Source organism: Gekko japonicus, unplaced genomic scaffold (genome assembly GCF_001447785.1).
Source record: "Gekko japonicus isolate JY-2015 unplaced genomic scaffold, Gekko_japonicus_V1.1 scaffold1288, whole genome shotgun sequence".
Taxonomy (NCBI): domain Eukaryota; kingdom Metazoa; phylum Chordata; class Lepidosauria; order Squamata; family Gekkonidae; genus Gekko; species Gekko japonicus.
Window position 1 is genome coordinate 450,966 of NW_015163127.1, and position 22,378 is coordinate 473,343.

General features: G+C 40.2%; 1 protein-coding gene across 2 annotated transcripts in view; it reads left to right on the plus strand.

The window, feature by feature from the left end:
• Nucleotides 1-22,378, plus strand: part of SEC23IP (SEC23 interacting protein) — a 45,234-nt gene that overhangs the window by 5,822 nt on the left and 17,034 nt on the right. For both annotated transcript variants that reach the window (XM_015406920.1, XM_015406922.1), the window contains exons 2-16: nucleotides 2,496-3,034; nucleotides 4,159-4,360; nucleotides 5,307-5,500; nucleotides 5,954-6,043; nucleotides 6,859-6,979; nucleotides 7,388-7,477; nucleotides 8,164-8,305; nucleotides 10,230-10,438; nucleotides 10,974-11,095; nucleotides 11,536-11,706; nucleotides 12,536-12,631; nucleotides 13,557-13,769; nucleotides 14,721-14,876; nucleotides 18,182-18,284; nucleotides 21,582-21,767. In XM_015406920.1, the coding sequence (XP_015262406.1) occupies nucleotides 2,496-3,034; nucleotides 4,159-4,360; nucleotides 5,307-5,500; nucleotides 5,954-6,043; nucleotides 6,859-6,979; nucleotides 7,388-7,477; nucleotides 8,164-8,305; nucleotides 10,230-10,438; nucleotides 10,974-11,095; nucleotides 11,536-11,706; nucleotides 12,536-12,631; nucleotides 13,557-13,769; nucleotides 14,721-14,876; nucleotides 18,182-18,284; nucleotides 21,582-21,767 (2,634 nt within the window). The remainder of the gene's footprint in view (nucleotides 1-2,495; nucleotides 3,035-4,158; nucleotides 4,361-5,306; nucleotides 5,501-5,953; nucleotides 6,044-6,858; nucleotides 6,980-7,387; nucleotides 7,478-8,163; nucleotides 8,306-10,229; nucleotides 10,439-10,973; nucleotides 11,096-11,535; nucleotides 11,707-12,535; nucleotides 12,632-13,556; nucleotides 13,770-14,720; nucleotides 14,877-18,181; nucleotides 18,285-21,581; nucleotides 21,768-22,378) is intronic.

The window sequence follows — 22,378 nt, forward strand, 5'->3', positions numbered from 1 at the left end:
CTCTTTCCCACAAATCATTATTCTGACTCTGTGACACCCTTCTTTATATTCATCTAAAACATATTTCAGCAAAAACTGATTTTTAAATAAAGTATACTCAACATCATTTTCTCATTCTAGCTAGTATAAGGAGTAAAACAGGAAAGAAATGGATCTCAAAAATACTTTTATGTTTTAATCTGAATACGATCTTGTTAAACCTATTTTTGTCATTGCTCATACTGTGCTTGTAAAAGTGGCCCTTTATCAGACATATTAGGATAAAGGCTATGTTTCCTATTTGCATCAAGAATAACGAGGAAAACGTTTTTTTAAGATGAAGGATTGTAAATATGGCACACTTTACTCTTGTCATTGTGGGCTTGATCCTGGAGTTCACGGACTTCCAAGTTATTACTTACATTGAGGTACACGCACGAGATTCCAGGAGATTCCCATATATCACTAGGAAGATCATTCGGTGTTTTCACCTGGATGATTTTGTATCGTCCTCTCTAAGTTCTGCAGTTTACTATGTTCTCAAATGGAAACTATTATTTCTTTCATCTTTCAGAAATAAGGTGCTCTTCTGCATAACTACCACTCCTTGCTGCTGAAAACTGGATCCTTAGTTGTTGCTAAACAGATTTTTGTGCAAAGACAATATGGACAGTAACAAACAAATATTTTTTGATTTTTAGATACTTTGCATTTTTAGAAGGAGCAGAGGTAAAAAAGAAAATTGATGCACTAGGGGGGAAAAATACCTCCTTAGAGGAGTAAATATGCTGTTTGGTTTATATGAAGTGTTATTAGGAAGCTGGATTTAAATCAAACTTACTTCACTGGTGATTTAAATTGACTGAATCAATCTGCCCTGTTAGCAGAAGTAATAAAAGTAAAATGAATCATTGTTAAATGCCTGCTAAATGTTATTGTAGTTGGCTGTGTCATAGCAGCAGAGTATTAAGGTATTAGAAATTTCATAAAAATAAAAAATTAACACCCTGTGGTCATTCAGTAGAAAACCTATAATTTTTTCCATTGGATGGATACTAGAGTTCTAAGAACTGAGTTAGATATTTGAACAATTAAAGGCCATCTATAGCTTCAACTGAAATATATAGTAAATTCTGAAGTATACTACTGGTTAGTATTGGAGTTAGTACTGGATAGTATTGAGGTCAGTAGGTTTAAAAGGGTATTGCTCTGTGGGTGACCTTGGGCTGTTTTTTCAACCTAACCTATTTCACAGGGTGGTTTTGAAGACAGAAGTGGTGCTGCCCACATACACTGCCTTGAGCTCCTTGGAAGAAAGGCAGAATAAAATTTCAGAAATATTTTTAAAAGGGGGCAAGTGGGATTAAACAAAACACAAAATAGTTTCAAAGCGCCAAGTTCTCTTGAGATGGTTCTGCACTTTTAAACTAATTTGTGATTTATGTAATTTCCTCTGGAGACAAAGGGGGCTTGAAGTTTATTTATTCAAAAAAAATTTATGCTGCCTTTCCACCCAATCATGACTTATAAGACATCGGACATAAAAAAACATTAAAGCATTTGAGCAATTAAAATATAATTAAAATAGATAAATAATAAATCAGGAGAAATTACAGGAGGAGGAAGGAGGAAAGGCTACAGGGACTGTGAGAAGATAGAGAAGAACCAGAAGGGGGCATGAGGGGAAGGCAGCAACAGTGGAGGGATGAAGGCAACAGAAAAGAGGGAACAAGTGGTGTAACAGATGTGGGAAGAAGCAGAGAAAATGGTGGGATGGGCTGGCAAGGGGGAGGAAAACAGACATGATACAAGAAAAGGGGCCAGCAGCCCCCCCTCCCCACATGGGTCTTCTGACATTATTTGACATGGGTCTTCTTGACATTATCTAATACTGTAACGGTCTTGGATAAAAATCTTTGTACCAGACAGACGTATTGTGAGTGTGTAAAACCTTGTCTTTAAGAGCATTTCACTCATTCCCAAAGAAAAATACCTCATAGGTGCTTATTTTTTTTCAGTGCTCCCCAGCATTTGTGTGGGAGGAGTCTAGGGGGGATTCTGTGCTTTCCTTTCCCTCCTGATCATCCTGTTCACCCAGATATTCAGTTTCATTGCCTCCAAAAAGATGCTAAGACTCAAGCTTCTGAAAATGCCAAGTGAAAGAATTTCAAGGGCTGGAGCATAACCTTTTAGAGAATTTCTTTCCACAACTTGTTGCACCGAGTACATTTAAGAGATTGTGAGTTGCTGTCTGGAATCAAGGTTGGGACATATAGGAGGTGTTTAGGTATAAACCTAATATGCTAAAAGTACTGGTGAACAGGACAGCTTGGTTAAAGTCTGCTTTTGGAATTAATACCACAAAACTTTCGCATCTCCAGAAGAATATATTAGAATAAGTACAGAAAGAGTTCGTCTACTGATTAGCTTTCTGGTTGCTAACAGAAGATCAATAAAAAATAATGAACATCGCTATGAATATACCTTTTAATATTTCTCAATTTCCTTCACTGCAGATGATGCTACTGATGTTGGTGAAGAAGACAGCTTCCTTGGCCAGACTTCTGCAACTCCTAATCCCCCATCAACTTTCAGTTATTTCTCACAAGTTCCTAGCAGCAGTGATCCCTTTGGAAGCATTGGGCAGCCACCCTTAGGAGTAACAACCTCACCACAAAATGTAACATCTGTTTTCTCCAAGCCCCCTGTTTCTCTCCCTCTTCAACCCGGAACACAGGATGGGCCAAATGCTTTTCCAGCACCTATTTCGAAATCTCAGTCTTTTAACACACCACCTACTTCATTACCAGGCATTGGGTCCTATCAGACCCCCCAACAGACTGGCCCCCCTCCAACCAGCTTCACAACTCCGCCTCATGGCACACTGCAGCAAGGCTACAACCCATATCGCCACACCACTTTAAGCAGTAGAGCCAATCCTTATATTACTCCTCCACAGCTGCAACAGACTCAGATTCCAAGCCAGAATGTTCAGCCTCCAGCCTCTGTACCACCTATGCAGCTCTATCCAACACCTCCAGGGGCACTGCCACCGGTATGGAGATTGTTTTTTAACTGCTCAGCATTAATGTAAAACATTAAAGGTGCTGCACTGTGGTGCTTCACAATGCTGTAGTTCTTTCCCCTTTCTTCTTTCAATGCTTTCATTAAAATTTTAGGCAGTAGTTGGAAATATTAAACTCTGCTCCACCCATATTAAATCAAGAGGCTTATTAACATAGATGTCATAGCTTATCATTTGACCAATCAAATGAAAGTAAAGTCAAAGGCCACAGCCAACATGCCATCCTTGGAGCTGGTTTATTTATCTTCAGTAAACTGAAGAGTATGGCAGTGGTCAATTGTACTAGCACCTCTGGTAAATCTAGTTTGCTCTCATCCCAAAATAACTTCATCTTCTATCCATGATAATAATTTCTTATAAAGCAGGGAAGAATATAACTTGCCCACCACTGACAGCAGACTAATTTACAATAGCAACATGGATCCATTGGATCACCTTTTTTGTAGATGGGGGTTATTATTGCATGTTGCCAAAAGGTAGGCATGATACCTGTCTCGATAATCTGAGTAAAAATAGATGCCAAAATCTTGGTCCACAGCATTGACTTTAAATGTTTCCTGCCACCTATTTGCTTCTTCCTCAAAGCAAATGGCTAGTTTAGCTTTCCTCTATCCCACTGCAACAGGAAATGGATGCTTCAGAAGAACTCAGGAGGTGTCACCTTGATCTCTGCAAGGAGCACCCATTCAGAAACAGTTGCCTCCATTGTAGGAGGATGCTTGCCTTGATTGTACTCCATGGCAGCTACTTTTTATTTGGCCATGGTGCTCATAGTAGTGTCGCCCTCTCCTCATTCTCAGAATTCCAAAAATAGTCACAGGCTCAAGGGGACTCCTACTTTGTAATATTAATTGTTTAGAACAGCAAAAGAGACAGTTACGTTAACTACAGAATGATCTAATCGGAGACAGTAGTAGTCATTCTGTCCCAGAAACATTTGTAGAGGACCATGCTAGTCCACAGGGAAGTCCTTTCTCCCTGCAACAAATGTGGTGAACTCATAGTTATCTTTACTGCTGAGTTCTTGTGTGTGGGAGGAGCAGATTCTTAAAGTCTGGAAACAAAAAGATAATTTTGCATTGGTTTCTTTTCAGTTTTCATCACCTCAGTCAGCATTGTCACCTCAACCATCTGTGTTAGCAGGTGCTCTGGTGAAGGCACCTCCCACCTTGTTACATAATCAGTATGAGCCAGTTCAGCCTCATTGGTTTTTCTCCAAGGAGGTGGAAAACAAGGAGGTATGGATGCCATTCAGTGTCCTAGATTCTACAAATCTCGAGAAACTCTATAATTCTGGTAAGATTTGAGAAGGTCTTTCAATTTTCTGTGTGTGTGTGTGTGTTATGGCCATCTGGATTTGGTTGTAAAAAGAGATTGAACATCTTGTAAGTCCTAAAGGGGGGCAGAACCTATTTATACTTAAGAAAATGATTCACTTGTCCATGCTCATGCAGAGATTATTTTTTTTTAATTGGGAATGTTGTGTCTGGTGGATCTCACATTTGGAAATGAACATGACTGAAGGAAAATGCCATGGTCTGCATTTGCTTTGACAGCTGGTTCTTTGCTTCAGTCTTCCTTGCATGTTTCTTGTAGGCAGGCTGAAAAAAATTAGCATTGGAGATCAGGAGTAGAAAGGGCAGAGAGTCCACTCACGAGAGTAGCAGACATGACTTTGCTAATCATTGCAGAAAAACTTCAAATTAAAATTCCAAAGGAATTAATTCATAATGGAAAATACAAAGAGAAATTGAGCTCCATCTGAATCCATATTGCTAATTTTCCTCTGTCCCTGTCATATTATTTCTCCTGCTGCCTCTTTCTTCTATTTGGTATCTTCTAAGATTTCTTGTTCTGTCCATTTCCCAGTACTTGTAGTGCTATCCTTTCCAACAAGCTGTGTTTCAGAATATTGGTAGCCAGTTGAAACTAGCCGGAATTCTTGTCTGTGAACATGATAGTCTTTTTGAATGTACTTTTTGGATTCCAACCACCACCAGTAAACAGAGTGGAACAGCTGGGTAGACATGCAGTAGTAAATGCAGACATCTTTCCAAAAGGTTAGGTTTCCCAATAGCATCTTGGGTTCATCCTCAAAAGTTCACTGTAAAACTTGGAGGGTGGGATAGTGAGAAGGGATTCTGAAACAAACTTTCTACTTGTTTCTAATAAACTTATTAGTAATTTGGAAGGGAGCAGTTCATATTGCTATGGCAATAAAACATCATTTTGGCATTTGTAGTACAACCTGATCCAGAAAATGTGGTTCTAAGTACCGATGGAGGACGCTATGATGTTCACCTTTATGATCGGGTGAGGAAAGCTGTGTATTGGGAAGAAGAGCCATCTGAAGTGAGACGATGTACTTGGTTTTATAAAGGAGACAAAGATAGCTGGTTTATTCCTTACACAGAGGATTTCAGTGAAAAGCTAGAGGTGAGTGTCCTTAAATAAGCAGAGCAATGTATACATTTTTATAACTCACTGAAAAAAAAGACTTAAAGATTTCAATTTCATGAAAGATAAAATTGAAACTACTCAGCTGTGGACTGTTGATTGTATGTGTGACAGTGACCTGGTAATAGTTACAAAAATTCCTCCCTATGCTATTTTGTAAAGCCAAAATAAATACTTTCAGAGTCCACAAGTGTTAAGAAGAGTGATACATGCTTAATATTCAGCCCTCATAAGCCTGATGAAAGTATCCAAGGGTAGAGTGCTGTGCTCTGCCTACCTTTGCTGTTAACCCTAAAAACACTTGTCATTTGATATCTGAGGTTTGACTTTTTTAGAACAATCTGTTGCAGTCAGGTGAAATGGTGACCTTGAATGCAGCATCTAAATTCAAAAGCAAGTTTGTCGTGTAATGCAGCTGGTCTTCCTTTGCAGGCAGAATATAAGAAAGCTGTCACCACTAATCAGTGGCATCGCCGACTGGAATTTCCAGGTGGAGAAACCATTGTTATGCATAATCCTAAGGTAATGATGGTTGTAATGGCTTCCTTCTCATTGCAGAGTAACCTTACAAGGGTGGATGTGAGAGTGCATAACTTATTCTTAAACATAGTCTTGTTTGAATTGTCAAAATGCCCTCAGTAATTGTGTTTTGACCATGACATTTCGTGGAAAGGTAAGAACTCTTAGAAATTCTGCACTGCACTCATAGTTTCCTATCTTAAAGGATTTAGCACCAAGCAGGAATTTGTTACTGTATCAAAAGACAATGTCATTCATTCATAAATAGCAGTTACTTTCAGGCTGTCATATGGATGCAAATTTCAGTGTAATGCATTTTGTTGGCAGCGCAGCCAGTTTGGTGTAGTGGTTAAGTGTGCGGACTCTTAATTCCCCACTCCTCCACTTGCACCTGCTGATGTGACCTTGGGTCAGTCACAAGCTCTGGCACAGCTGTTCCTGAAAGAGCAGTTTGTGTCAGAGTTCTCTCAGCCCCACCCACCTCACAGGGTGTCTGTTGTGGGGAGGGGAAGGGAAAGGAGTTTGTAAGTCGCTCTGAGACTCCAAGTGAAGGGCGGGATATAAATCCAATCTCTTCTTCTTCTTCTTGAATGATAGAACTGAATGTTGCTGTCACACCAGTCAATAATTCAGCCTTTGAAGGGTCTCTTGAGTCAGGTATATGACAACTGCTAAATCAGGCTTTGTTGAGTCATCTAGTTGTTGGCTCCCCATCACCCATTTTAGGACAGTTCTAATAATTCGTGCATGCTTTCAAATTAAAAGGCTTATAAAGGGCTTGAGAGTATGTTTGTTCAAATGCTGATATTTTTTTACAGGTTATTGTTCAGTTCCAGCCTTCTTCAATACCAGATGAATGGGGTACCACACAAGATGGTCAGACAAGACCAAGAGTAGTAAAACGTGGGATTGATGATGATCATGATGAAATTCCAGATGGTGAGTGGACTGAATTTTTAAGCACAGACCCCTCTTCTCTTGTCATTACCTCTTTGTAGTATTCTTTGATGGGGCTAGGAAACAGAGTAGGGCTTGTATTCCACAGGTTCTAACTGTAGCCATGTCTGATCCAGATTTCTTAGGTTGTGTTGTGTTTTTTTGGAAAAGGGGTGGGGTTTTTTGGTGGGGTTGGATTAATGGAATAGCTTCCTCCTTTTTTCAAGGATTTTGTTTAGTTGCTGTTTTGCTGAGGACCTTTCTTGAATGCCTTAGACAGGATATGCATCCACATGTTCTCATACATCATTCTTCCGTTGTCATCTAGGGTAGTAATGAAGATGTATCACTTTACAAAATGGCTCTTTTTGTGGATTAATGAGATGCTGCTGCTAATTTTCATTCTTACAGGTGAAGTGTCTCAAATTGACCACTTGGTGTTCATGGTGCATGGCATTGGCCCTGTTTGTGACCTACGATTTAGAAGCATTGTTGAATGTGGTAGGTTTTTAATACTAATAGATTTATATAATTTTATACGATAGCTCTATTAGATTGTTCAGGTTAACCCTCACTGTTTCTATCCAGGTTTTTTCCTTTCAAAGTGAGAGTAATACTATCAGTGGCATAGTGTGCATGCGTGCGCATGCATGTGTGTGAGCCCTTGGGGCGAACTACACAGTGTAGTTACAAGCAGTGGCCATTCTACATGACAACGTGTGTCACATCAAAAAAGAATCTTTTAAAAATCTGAATAAAAATGGAGGGGAAAGGAATGGATGGCTGAATTTTTGGAGGGTAACAGGGAAAAAAGCTGTATCTGATTTAAAAATTGTCGGCAAAAGCTTTCAATAATGAAATGCCTAGTGGATGAATTTGTGTAGTTATTGAAATGACTTTGTGAGTAGAAATCACGACTCCCATAGTAGACAGGGAGAAAAGCAGAATGATGACCTTGGGTGAACTGCTCCTGAAGCCTTTCTCAGTTAATAATATGGCTTTCACTGTTATGGATGGGTCTTACTCCAAAATGCTTTCAGTTCTCTTGTTCATAATTTAAAGTCATGATTTAAAGTATTGACTAGATCAGTGTGAAGTGGTGCTGGAAAATATACTCAATGGATAGTGGATATAAAACTGTTCAGATAACATTAGCCGATGCTATTGTATGTGTTTTCTTTTTAAAGTTGATGATTTTCGGACAGTGTCCCTAAAGCTGTTGCAGACACATTTCAGGAAGTCGTTGGAAGACCATAAAGTGAGCCGGGTTGAGTTCTTGCCAGTTCATTGGCATAGTGCTTTGCATGGGGATGCAACAGGGGTGGACAGGTAAGTCTACTATATAGGACTACTATACCAAAAGACCATTCTTGCCAAAAGCAGTGTATTTAGTTGAGTTCATTTGTTACTCAATGACTGATTATCATCTTAGAAATAGTCAATGTTCTGTAATGCCAAGAATTAATATCTTCTAATTTTTTAATTAAGAACTTCCCAAATGTGTATTAACCCTATTGAATAAGCTCATCACTGTCTGAGTAGTCCCATGATGCCAGCTCTTTTTGTTTCATTAAAATAAAACAAGTTGTTTAGCATAAGATCCCTGCTGAATCAGACCAAGGGTCTGTCTGGTTCTAACCGTGGTCAACCATATGACTTTAGTAAGCCTGAAAGCAGGTTGATTAACCATAGAGTCGTCATGGTCAATAGCCATTTGTTCATAAATTTATCTAGTGTACATTTAAAGCCATCTAAGCCAGTGATCACCCATGCATCTTGTGACAATGAATTTCATAAATTAATTCTGTGTTGTTTGAAGGAATACTTCCATTATCTTTCTTGAACCTACTGCCATTAACAGTCCTAACTGCATAGGAGAAGGAGGGGAAAAATTACACTATGGATAATTTTATAATCCCTCTTAACTCTAGCTGATTCTTTTAAAAATGAGCAAAGTTAATGGCCTGTAAGAATTGTTGCATACAGCAAAATAGTGTTTTGGTTGTTTTCTAAGATCACTTCTGGTTTGTATCACTGCTGGACTTGCTGGGTATGTTTTGTAATAGGGTTGCCAGGTCATCATGCTGGTGGGGGGATTTCGGGGGAGTTCCATGACGTCCCTGACATGATGATGTCACCCAGAAGTTATGTCATCACATTGGCGATGTTGCACAGCAACACTGGTTTGAGGGCAAAACTCTATTACCATAGAGTTCTGCCCTCAAATCAGAGCACCCCACGCAACATCCCCGATGTGATGGTCACTTCCGGGTGACATCATCATGTCAGGGATGTCGCACGGGGACGTGGCTGTTTTTGGGCAGAGTTTCCCCCACCAGCCAGCTGGCTGGCAATGGGCTGAAGCCCCAAAAACGGTGGGAACCCCCACCAGAACCTAGGGACTGGCTACCCTAATCTGTAAAGTGATCCTAGTCTGATAGTCTAACCACTACATTACAGGGCCTACTTCATTGCGGGCTATAACATGCAGCGCAAATTGCTCCATGATCTTTAATCCAGTTTTGTAGATGTGAGAGTCAGGAGGCTGTCCTGCCTCTGAAGGGTAGAACAGCCAACCAGCTGTTTTTCCACTTGAGTCTATGGAAGTGCTGATACAGCATCCAGTCACTTTTCAAAGGGGGATGGCATGTTGGAGGAAAGCACAACAGCAGTCAGTTTGGGTCTACCTCAGCAAGATAACAGATAGTTTAAAGGGTAGCTCTGCCTGATAGCGTGACAGTGTTGTTTAACTTGATCTTGGCAGAGGATAGAGTTACCTGGCCTGTCTCTGGTGGTGAGCAGACCTGAAACCATTTAGTTTGACTCTTGGGAAAGGGCAGGCTGGTGGGGTGGAATCCTTTTTTTTTTTTTTTGTAAAACGTTTTATTAGGATATATCCAAGTTACATCAACGCTTTTCATACATTTATATCTTTTCTACATCCTACCCTCCCTTTCCCCCCGTGCATGGCTTCCCACAGTGCTCAGATCTTCAGTTCACCTCATTATCTTGGTGGGATGGAATCCTGTATGTGTATAAAATGATCCAGCCTGGTGGCTAGGCAGTGAAAGCCTCTTTGTAACTGTAAGCCTTAAAGGGAATTCAAATCACAACTATTTAAGTGCTTCAGCCAGGCTTCTCCTGTGATTGTGAAAACATCCTTCACAAATGCTGTCCACTTACTGGAGCTTTCTGTTTTAGGAAAAGTTTCACATTGTTTATGAATATAGCTAACTATTTATTTGAATTTCAGGAATATCAAAAAAATTACTCTACCAACCATTGGACGTCTTCGTCACTTCACCAATGAGACTCTACTTGATATCCTGTTTTACAATAGTCCGATCTACTGTCAAACAATGGTGGATAAAGTAGGATTGGAAATGAACCGTCTGTATGCACTTTTCATGAGCAGAAATCCTGACTTTAAAGGCGGAGTCTCCGTTGCTGGTCACAGTCTGGGTAATCTAATAAAATGTGATAAATTTAGATTTGAGGAATAAAAATCTAATCTTGTATTAGAAATACAGTTTTCATTGCACAGCACTTGATAGTGTTGTCTTAAAAATTGAGTCTGTTGCTCTTTGGGCTTCTTCAGCAGCATATTCCTCTAGGATGTGGTCTGTTAACCTTCCCTTTACCAGACAAAACTGAAATGTATCTGTTTAAGTCTGAATAGAAATCCATACCAACCAATGTATACATTGTTTTACTACAGGAGATAATCTTTGAAATTCTATTTTCTTTTTGGTAAAAGGGGATAAATATTTTTAAAGTTTGCAGATCAGGCAATGCTCTTCACTTTTCTTTTCCAATTTAGACTAATATGAATTGGGAAAATGAGTTCTATTTTGTAGCATATAACGGTATTATAAATTGTGTCATACTGGGGATAGATTTTTCTATTAGAACAAAACTGCCACTTCAGTTCCCTGCTTCTGCTTTCTCCAGAGAATCTGGAAGGTAATGTTATAATACCTTGTTTTGGCTCCCCCAGGTGCCTTAATTTTATTTGACATACTGTCCAACCAGAAAGATTGGACTTCCACGGTTAATTCTGTGACTCCTGCTGTTGCTGCCAATGGTGTTGTGAAGGACACTGCTGAATGTGACCAGCAGGTATTTGTAGTATGAAGTAATTGTGCTTGAAATTTGCATAGTTATAACAAATGTTTAAATATTTCTTGAAAGTAAAACTAACCATGCTTCTAGAAATATACAATCTTGTCAACCTCTTGCCGTGTCTATCAGATGAAAATGTCTGCAGCTGTCTTATACTGACCATTGGTCCTTCTACTTAAAACAATATGATATCCCTTTAACCTAGAAATGTCCAGGATCGAACCTGGGATCTTCCATGTGCAATGCATGTGCTCTGCCACCGATATGTGACCCTTGCTTTAGTGTTTAATTTCACGTCTTCACACGGCTACATTTGGCTTTTTGTCTACCTTGAAGATAGGGTGACTTACAGCTGGATCTTGTTAATTGGACTAATATGTGTAAATAAATTGGTAGCAATGTATGAAAGTGTATTGTAATTCTTTTTTCTTTTCTAGATGACAGTGGATTCTAATTCTGCTGGTTCACTGCATACTCTTTCCAATGATGAACATTCAGATCATGATGTAGAGGAGTATATTCCAACTTTACAAGAAACTTTGGGGACCTTAAGCTTGTCTGAGTATATCAGCACATTTGAAAAGGAGAAGATTGACATGGAATCTCTGGTATAGCAGTTAATTACAATTAATACTGTAAGGCCCAAATTAATAGTGAATGTTAATAGATATTGGGCATGTGCGATTGTTGACAAGAGATGGAAATAATGCTTTGAGAGTAAAAAACCTTATTTGTGAAAGTAAGAATATATTTTGACAGGGTCTTCTTAGGCCATTGCCTAAGATGATGTTCCTTAAGTGGAATATGTAGAAATGCTGGATCCTGCATGGAGATTATTAAACTCTTATGTTTAGAAATAGTCTACTGTGTTTTGGGGCATAAAATTCAAGGCAGCTTGCAAAATTTAAAAAATAAACATTAACAATAAAATCAAACAAATAAGACTTGTTTGAAATAATTAGACTTGCCTGAATTAAAAGCACAGATAAAAATAGCAGGAAACCAGCATTAAAAACATGAGAGAACAAGGTGGACCTTGCCTCACTCAATAAATGTTAAGAGTGGTAGTGCCACAGGAAATATCTTGTGTCAGCAGAAGGCATTTTGCGCTGGAGGAATTTGGAGGTGCTGGCAGGAAAAAAAATTGTAGGATCCCACCCAGTTTGTTCTTTGAGCCAAAAGTCTCCTATTCACTCTTCCGCTCCTATTCACTCTAATCAGTCTCTTAGGTCTGCAACTATGTACTGTATGCTTCTTAATGAGACTGGTCTTATTACAATTGTGATTTCATATCACTGTTGAAATATATATTTTTGGTACAAAAAATTGAAGTTATAAGTAACTTATCTGTGTTCCTTAAATGAGTTAAGCAATTAAAAAAATGTCTACAGCTTTATTAAAAATGTGTTTTGTGTACTCCCACCCCCCTTTTTAAAGCTAATGTGTACAATTGATGACCTGAAGGAAATGGGAATACCTCTTGGGCCACGAAAGAAAATTGCAAATTTTGTAAAAGACAGAGCAGCAAAACAGGTAGGAAGCAATTGCTTTGTGAAGTGGAGGCTTTTCTATAAGCTTCTGTTTTCTGGAAGTAATATTTCAGTGCCATAGAGCAAGTCAAAGAAATACAAACTAGGCACAACAATGCAGAATTTGTTTTTCTCTATCTTTGTTATATAAACATATCTTTCTACCAAGCTACCATAATTCCATACTGAGATTTCAGCTCCTAACACGTGTCTTATCTGTATCACAGCCAAGAGTACTAAAACCACTTATCATGAGTCAGACTCCAGCTTTAATCAAGATTATCCCCAGGAGTTCAGTTAAAGAGTGAGGGAGAGAAAGCAGCACTATTAAAATAGATCATGGCTGGCACTTGAAGCCTTTCCTAGCTTGCAGCAAATAAGAAAGTGTTGCTTGAAGCAGACAAGAAACTAGTCTGAACAATGTATGCCACCATATTGTATCTCCCAGAAATCTAAATGTGTACAGTGCCAAGTAGTCTTGATGGAGTTGAAGGAGTAGATGATCTTCTATGAGAGAAAAAACTCTTGGCTTTGTAGTATCCTTTCAAGATATCTCTTGAACTTAATATTTGTTCTACATTTTGCATGTTCTCTTCAGAACATTTAATTTTTTAAATTCAAATGTGCTAAATATGACTAAAATACAAAGAATTTCACTGTTCATTACAGCTAGATGGAAGCTGTGTAAATTATTGGAGATGAAAAATATAATGCATCGACATTAAATTCATGAATGTCTTACTTTCAGTATTTCTTGTGATATGTAAGTACGATGTATTCTTGGGGAAAAAATTCCCAAAACCCTGAGAGCTGTATAGAGAGCATAGTCTCTGACTTGTTTAAAGGCAGTTCTTTAATTGGAAAGGATATGGCAGGTGTCAGCAGCATAGACCTTTTCCTTATGGTGTTTAAAATCTTTGCTTCAATAGGAACAGAAAAAAGCAGCATTAGAAAAAAAGGCAGCAATGGCTACCTTGTTGCAGAATCAGGGAGAAGTTGGTCAGACAGGACAGAAGGTTACTTTAGCTGTGTCTTCAGAACCTGGCAAGCTGCAGGATCCAGCCAAACGAAAACTTCCAGTTGGAGCTTCAGTTTCATCTGCACACATTGACTATGAGTATTTTGAAGTGGGTACTGGTCAGGTAAGCGACATGAATTAAAACAATCCAGTTTATTTATTTACTTCATTTACATCCCACTATTCTCCCCAGTTGGGACCCCCTTCCCCATTTTAACTTCTCAGCAACCCTGTGAGGTAGGTTAGGTTGAGAATGTGTGACTGGTCTCAGGTCACCCAGGAAGCTTTCTTGGTTACAATGGGCATTTGAATTAGTAGTCTCACAGATCCTAGTCATATACTCTAACCACTACATCGTACTGGCTCTCAATTTATGGAGCTGCCTGTTTTGTCTTATCTGTGTAGCTAATGGCCACACGATTATATGCTGGTTATGGGATGGGTTAAAAAGGTAAAGGCAAAGGTTCCCTTGCTTGAAAGCCAGTCGAGTCCGACTCTAGGGTTGCGGTGCTCATCTCCATTTCAAAGCCGAAGAGCCAGCGCTGTCCGAGGACGTTTTCCGTGGTCATGTGGCTGGCATGACTAAACACCAAGGCTCACAGAACGCTGTTACCTTCCCACTGAAGTGGTACCTATTTATCTACTTGCAATTTCTTGCTTTCGAACTGCTAGGTTGGCAGGAGCTGGAACTAGAGACGGGAGCTCACTCTGTCATGCGGCAACTCAGGTCTTGAACTGCTGAACTACTGACCTTCGACAGCCTGCAGTTCAGTGTCTTAACCACTTGAGCCACCGCAGCTCCCTAGGGGATGGGTTATGGAAGACTAAAGAACAGTGTAAGCCATATTGCCGGTGCTGAAGCTATGAGTAGAGCATGTATGTGAGGGTGCATCGTGAACTTGTCCAGCTGCACCAAAGTAACACTGTTATTGACAAAATATATTTTTGTTTAACTTGTTCTGTTGTTGGCAGTTAAACCCTGTTCTCACTCTGTGGGTGAGAGGCACAGACTTTGTGAACAAAATGACATATGAGAGAGCTGCTATTTATCTTTCCTTTGTTCTCTCCCTCCTAGGTATCTGTGGTTTACAGCGCACTAGACTTTGAGCCAGAGATTTTCTTTGCTCTAGGTTCTCCAATTGGTGTATTTCTAACTGTAAGAGGAGTGGGGAAAATCGATGAAAACTACAAGCTTCCGACTTGCAAGGGTTTTTTCAACATTTATCATCCGGTTAGTGAGAAGTATAGGATTTCAGTCACCTTAGGTGAAGGGACTGCAGACTGATTACCCATTTGGTTCCTAATTGCATAGTTTTAAAAGCTGGGGGGTGGGGGTGGGGGGAAGCTAGATGGAAACTGCTCTCTGGTACCTTTTCAGGTGCTGCTTCAGAGAATGTATAGGTATTTAGGAATGCAGACCACTGTTAAGATGAATACTTTAAAAACATGTGCAATCCCTCATGCAGTTAAGTGAACTGAATATCCACCCAGATCACTGTGATGCGTTGGAACACTGCACTGGAGTACAGTTGCTTCTTTGTGGTTACGTATTTGTTTTGGGACTAGGTTTCCTGTTGTTGTTGTCTTTGATAACATGTTGGCATGTGGCCTACACGTCTTAATTCTTAAAATCTCTTCCGTTGCACTAATATTATTTGTATTTCTATTTGGCTCCAGTTCCTACTTGCAGACCTAAACCATGTACCAGCCTTTACAGGACCTGAGGAAAGGTTCTGTTGTTACCCATACTGGACCCAAAGAAGGGGAATTTAGCTTTAAAACGGTTCCACCACTAACCTGCCCACATTCTTCCAGTCATTAAACTGTTACCCAAACCGAACCCAGAGAAGGGGAAATTAGCTTTAAAAAGAGTTCCATAAAGGAATATCGCAGGACCTTGTAGGTCTGTCTATACCAGGTTGGATTTCAGTAGGGGTACCCTACAATAAAATTATGAAGAGAGTGAGTGATTTTAAACACAAACAAATAGCTTTATTGCATACAAAATAAAGTAAAAGAAATAAAGATGTAAAGAATCTACATTGGGCACACCAGAACTGATTCCATAAGTAACCACACATGCACATACCAACAAGGCACACTCATAAAAGGTAGGAAGGAGGAAATTGGTAAATTTTACGAAAGGGACATATGACCTGCGATTCTGGGCTGCAGGCCAGGAGAGGTCCAAGGCGCAGAGCGAGAAGAAAAAAAGGAGCCTGCAACACAATTGCAGGGTTGTTCTGGTAGTGGGAAAAACCTGGCACACTTTTCACTGACCTGGGATGGTCTTTTTATGGGGAAGAGTCTCATAGCTGGACGTGGGAACCCTCTTTCTCAGGAATCTGATTGGTCCAAAATGTAAAGTTTGAATCTCACTGGCTGGTTTAAAGAACTGTTGTCACACTTTGGTGGGGAAAAGTGGGGAAAATACCTTGATTAGGCTATTGTGAGCCAAATCTGCATGGGTGCAAAGAGCCTGGTTGAGGCAACATGCTCAACATACTTTAATTACGTGAGCCAGATTTGCATTGACACAAAAATTTGAGTGAGTCAAAATAACTCCTGAAACAGGATGGAGCGAAACTGATTACTTGAGTGCCCTTCTTGATTGAGTAAAAAAAGGGAAAAGAGGAACCCGGCTTTGGTTAATGTAATAGCAACTTCCTTGGGCTGGGATATGCTAGGGTATTCCAGTGCTGAAAAGTCTTGTTGTTGAGAATGAAGTGAAGTCTTGTTGTTATTTTGAAAAGTCTTGTTGTTGAGAATGAAGTGTTGTTGTTATTGATAACCCTGAACTGGGAGAGATTGCACTTAATTAGTTTGTGATGCCAGCACACCCTACCTCTTCCCTGGGCTTTCATGTTATAGAGCAATTATGCAACTGCCCACTTGACCAGTTTGAGCCTATCAATAGCATGATCTCTCCCCCCCCCAAATGCTTCTTGATGCTTCTGGAATAAGAGTAATATCTCCCCCTCCCAGCTGAGAGTAGTTAAGCAGTTCACTTTGATATGGAGGTGATAACACTTTGATATGCAGATGATACCCAAACTGAGAGTAGTTAAGCAGTTCACCTTGATATGCAGGTGATACCCCTTTTGGCTTGAGAAATTGTTATTCTTCCTCCTTAAATAGTACAAACAGGAAAATGGCTATTGTCTTGGGATTATACAGCAGAGCAAAAGGTGACACTTAAACTGTCAGATTAAACGATAAAGAGAAGGCACGTTCTCTTAGGGGTTTTGGAGGTTTGCACCCTTCCTGACATGGGCGTGGCACACCTGGGACTTTGCCACACAGGGGTCACTGGGGTCACTGGGAAGGGTGCGAAAATGTTTCCAAAGTGTGGGCTGGAAACAACACTCCAGGACTGGAGAAGATGGGAGGAGGGATAGCTGCTTTCTGGCATTGGACTGCGAAGGCCCGTGGAGTGGTGTACTGGAGGCAGGAGCAGCAACAGGAAGTTGTGTGGAAGGGGAGAATGCTTCTTCCCCTTCTAAATCACTGCTGTCAGAGACTTCTCCATAGAGTGTTAGCAACTGCTGGTCTCTGAGGAGTGCTAAGAACTTTTTGTCCTCTGTGGAGAGCCCCAGGAACAGATCAGGGGAAGGAGAATCTGAGACCTCTGGTGATGCCCTGCTAGGGGCAGGTGCCAGTGGGCTGGCAGGATGGGATTGGTGGCCAGGGATGGGAACCTGTGCTACTCGAGGGGTGGAGGACATCTTCCCACCATGATGAGCACCCTCTGCACCCACTTTCACCCTCATGGCACAGAGGGGTTGGTTCACAAATCAGGAGGAGTGGGAGGATATAAAATATGGGTCCTCAGCCAAGGAACCCATTAGCTAAGCCCCTCTGTTTGGTGTGAGCAGAGAGACAAGGTGGCTCAGAGTCCTGAGTCCACCTAACACCCCAAAACCCCAGCAGGGAAGAGGAATCACAATCAAAATGTGGGTCGTTAGCCGAGGAACCCACTAGCTAAGCTCTTCTGCTTGGTGTGAGCAGAAAGATGGTAGCTCAGAGCCCTGAGTCCATCTAACACTGAAACTCCAGCAAGGGAGAGGGGTTCCCAGTCATGAGGGAATATGCTCTGCTTCTCTGCTTTTAACAAGTTCCCTGCCTCTGTGTGTAACTGTGATCAGCCAACAGAAGAACAGAATGGAAGCTATGTTATTGGCAGTCAGCAGTGCGTGTTAAACTTTGGAGGGCTCTTATTGGTGTTTCCAAGGCTGGAGAATTCTGCTCCCCCTTTTGCCTTGGAGTTTTGTAAACAGTTTAATTGAATGAAGACATTCTTTCTGGAAATGTAATAATTCATGAATGGCCACAAAGTGCCACAAGCAGCACCAAAGTTCATGAAATGTTTGTGCTGGGTGCCCTTCCATGAACACTACTTCATGAACCAGGAACCGGCCAAAATTGCTGATGAACTTTACTTTGTAGGCCAGTTGTAATTAGTTTCATAGTTCTGTGGACGCAGACCAGAGGCATCTGAAATGCAGATTTATAATATTTTTTTCCTTTCATTTCCAGCTTGATCCAGTTGCCTACAGATTAGAACCTATGATTATTCCTGATAGTGACTTAAAGCCAGTTCTTATTCCACATCACAAAGGCAGAAAAAGACTTCACCTTGGTAAACAATACTAAAATCTTTTTTTCTGTTGGTAGAGATGATAATTTTGTGTGTGCCTCAGTTGTTGATATGCTAAGGCCAAATTTTACAGAGCTCGTGTTCCTATGCATATTTTTAATCTGTACAAATAACAAAAAAGGAAGATAAACTCTACTTTTAAGATCGCTAAACAGAATAAAGAAAGTTTATGGCAATGAAACACTGAGTTGTGAATTTTGAAAAACTGCAGTAGCTTCTGGATGTGATTAGTTTATGTAGGCAGTCTTTACTGATGCACGAAGCATCATATTTTCTGTTTGTCAAAGCAAATTGGGTTTGATTATAATGGAGATTATGGTTACAGAGACTTTGTTCAGGTTATGTTTGTCTCATGTTACAGAAAGATAGTATAGTGAGATTTCTGGAAATGTTTATGCCGTGAACCTTTTTCCTTTGGAAATCATGAGAAAACAGAATTTTCTGTTATACTGAAGGTAAAGGTAAAGGTTTCCCTTGCTCGAAAGCCAGTCGAATCCGACTTTAGGGATGCGGTGCTCATCTCTGTTTCTAAGCCGAAGAGCCAGCGCTGTCCAGAGACGTTTCCATGGTCATGTGGCCGGCATGACTAGACACCAAGGCGCACGAAACGCTGTTACCTTCCCATCGAAGTGGTACCTATTTATCTACTTGCAATTTCTTGCTTTCGAACTGCTAGGTTGGCAGGAGCTGGGACCAGAGACGGGAGCTCACTCCATCTTGCGGCACTCGGGTCTCGAATTGCTGAACCACCGACCTTCCGTTCTGCAGTTCAGCATCTTAACCACTTGACATCAAACCTAAAAGCGTGATATGTGTTGTGCATATCTAAGCATTTGGAACATAGATATACTGAACGACGTTATTTTGTAAAGTAAAAAGAGTATAAATTAATTTCAGTAATAGTTACAAATACTCATGAAGATTGAGTTGCCATCTGGCATCCCAAGGTGGCTAAACATCTCGTGTCCATTTGGCAAAAGAAAAAAAAGTTGGAAGTAGAAATATGAAACAAAAAGGATATAGTACTTCGCATATGATGTTCATATACACATACTCATGAAGAAATAGGAAAAGTTCTAGAAACACAATTTTTTTTCTGTTTCTTAGCCTGTAAATTTGATCATTAAAGCACTGAATGCCTTCCATTCTGATTATTTGTTTCTACTTTGATCTTTTATCCAAACTGAATATCCCTATCATGTAACTTATGTAATTTCACCGATCATTTTGAAAGACTCCCTCCCCCTTTTTAGTTTTTCATTATTGGGACTTGAGAAGAGAGTGTTTTTGAGGCCTTCACACGTTTAAATGGGTGGGTGAAGAGGCTAGATGTTGATATCCAACAGCATGACTTTGTGTCAAACTAGATGTGATATCAGGAAAACATGGATGGTTCTCTTGCATGTCAGAATAATTAGTTATAGGGGCCCACAGTTTAGGTTGGAAGACATAATTTCCCTGTATGAAGTTTGTCTTTTCCTCCCATGCAGCAAATAACAACTCAGGGAGACCGGATTTGGAGATTAGGATACCAGCATGGGGGGCGGGGTTTGGCACTTCCTCTTCTGTGCTGCTGCCCTAACCTAAGCCAGGGTTCCTGCACAGCTGCTATTCTGTCTTCAGACAGCCAACCAAGCAATGTGTTCCCATGTCTCCCTTTTTCATGCCTAGTTATTTATTTATTTATTTAATTAATTAATTAATTAACCTTAGACTTTATATCCCGCTCGAACCCCCTTTCTCAGGGGGTCTCAGAGCGGCTTACAGGCGGTGCTAGTCACACAATTAATTCCTGACTAGGGCCACAAGGTTTGTAGGGGCAGGGTTACCTATCAGCACCCTTTGTGATGGTTGAGATGTTTCTTGGTCCGGCACTCGGTACTTTGTTCGGCTCGGTCGTTCCCGGCGGGCTCCATGATTCGGCTGTAGTTAAGGCACACGATTCACGTCTTATTTATTTATTTTGTGTATAGCCCAGAAGGGCAGGCTGGAAGCCATCAGGCAGTTGTTCACAGTTACAATTTGAGTATGTTAGGTCTGAGAGCACACTCAGCTTTTAAGTTCTCCACATTGTGCCCTTGTGCCCCACAAGGAACCTACTTAAATTGCTATTTTAAGGATCCAAGCACTTAGGACTAGTAGTATTTTATTTTCTTGTTTACAAAATGTGTATCCTGCCTTTCTGCCTTACAAGGGCTGCCAAGGCAGCTAACAATTTAGAACAGGGGTGTCAAACATGTGGCCCGGGGGCCAGATCAGCCCCCCGGAGGGCTTCTATCAGGCCCGCAGTGGAACTGGCTGTCTTCTGCTTCTTTCATTTCTGCTGCTGGTGCTGCGTCATTGTAAGTTTGCAGCTTACAGATACACATCTGAACAGCATACTCAAGATTGCAACAGCACAGACATTTTGATGCAATAATTCAGAGCAAGAGGTGTCAGTTATCAGACACTGTTAAATAAACAAAATGTTGCAAGAGTGCTAATGTTTTAAGCATGTTTTTATTTTAAGTAAAAAAAAACACACCTTTGTGTTTGTGTCCTTTATAAAGTTTATATCTCCGCTCCCTGGTATTACATTTTATGACACACATGGCCCGGCCCAACAAGGTCTCATTTATGTCATATCTGGCCCTCATAACAAATGAGTTTTACATCTCTGATTTAGAACATACTCGATAAAATGTCATTATAAAATCATTAGAATCAGCCCACGGTTTCAAACATACATAATTAAAAAGCAACTTTAAAAGATAGAGTAAAGATACGTACAAAATATAAAAATATTGGTTAGGAAGGAGTCTTTACCTGATGGTGGAAGATGGCAGCAGAAGGGGACAGATGAATATCCCTGTTTTTTGAGTTCCAGAGCTTTTTTTTAATCCATTGCCGTCGTATTTTTAAATGTGTGCCTCCCCAAACCTATATATACGCAGCATCTCTTCCCCTTCCCTCTGTTTGCTGGCATCTTCACAGGTAGACATTATGTTGGGTTTTTTTTGAGTACTTGAGACAAAAAATGTTGCCTGTCTCCTGGTTTAATTTTTGCTTCTGATTTCGAAGCCTCTAGTTGATTTTAAAAATGGAAAACAGTACTAACAAACTAACTCTTTCCTGCTGGTGGCAGAATATCTTAGCTGAAATATTATATACTGTTCTTTTTAAAATTCTGTCTAAAATTGGTGCCTCTTGAATAATGTTCATTTCTTACAATTGATAATTTACAAATTACCTCTGTACAAATTAGCTCTCCTAATCTCTAGGAAATACTTCTCGTTTTAGAACTGAAAGATTCTTTGTCTCGCATGGGATCAGATCTGAAACAAGGTTTCATCAGCTCTTTGAAAAGTGCTTGGCAAACCCTGAATGAATTTGCACGTGCTCATACATCCTCTCCTCAGCTCCAAGCAGAGTTAGAGAAGGTGGCTAATCAAATTAAAGAAGAAGAAGAAAAGGAAGCAGTGGAAGGTTAGTTGGTGTATTGGCTCCTTAACCTTTTCAGATTATCAGTGTTGTAGCCAGCTTTTGAAGGTGAAAATGGTAATTCTCAATTCTCCATTAGATTTCCACCTGTCATTTCTGGCTCTGAAAAACCTGAAGTCTCTGGATAAATTCTGTAGCTCATATTGTCTTTTAAAAATGTTTTTATTTTAAGCATTTATGCCTAAAGGAGAGCTCTGCGCAACTTAGCTCATACTTGAAGCATTTCAGTCTTTCTTGGCCAAGTGAAGTTCATTACTTTGCTAGCCTGTTCACGTTTATGTGCTGATTACTAATGCTGGGGTACGTCCACTGAAGTGAATGGCCACTGTCTGTGGCTTGGCTTCTTGCCTGCTTCTGATAAATCTTTACTATCATGTCTGGATTCTTTTTCCCTTTGAGAAAGAGGGATGTTAAAAATAAAGGCAAAAATAGGCAGATGTTCCTGGCCAGGTCAAATAAATTGCACTGAGTATGTCCAGTGAGAATTTTGATCTTTCCTTTAGAAGGTCCCCTTAGTGTCAGGAGCAGACTGTCAAGTGTTATGAAGGGCCATTGGGGGGGGGGGAGTCAAAAGGTCCCTTGAGTGCCTGAAATGT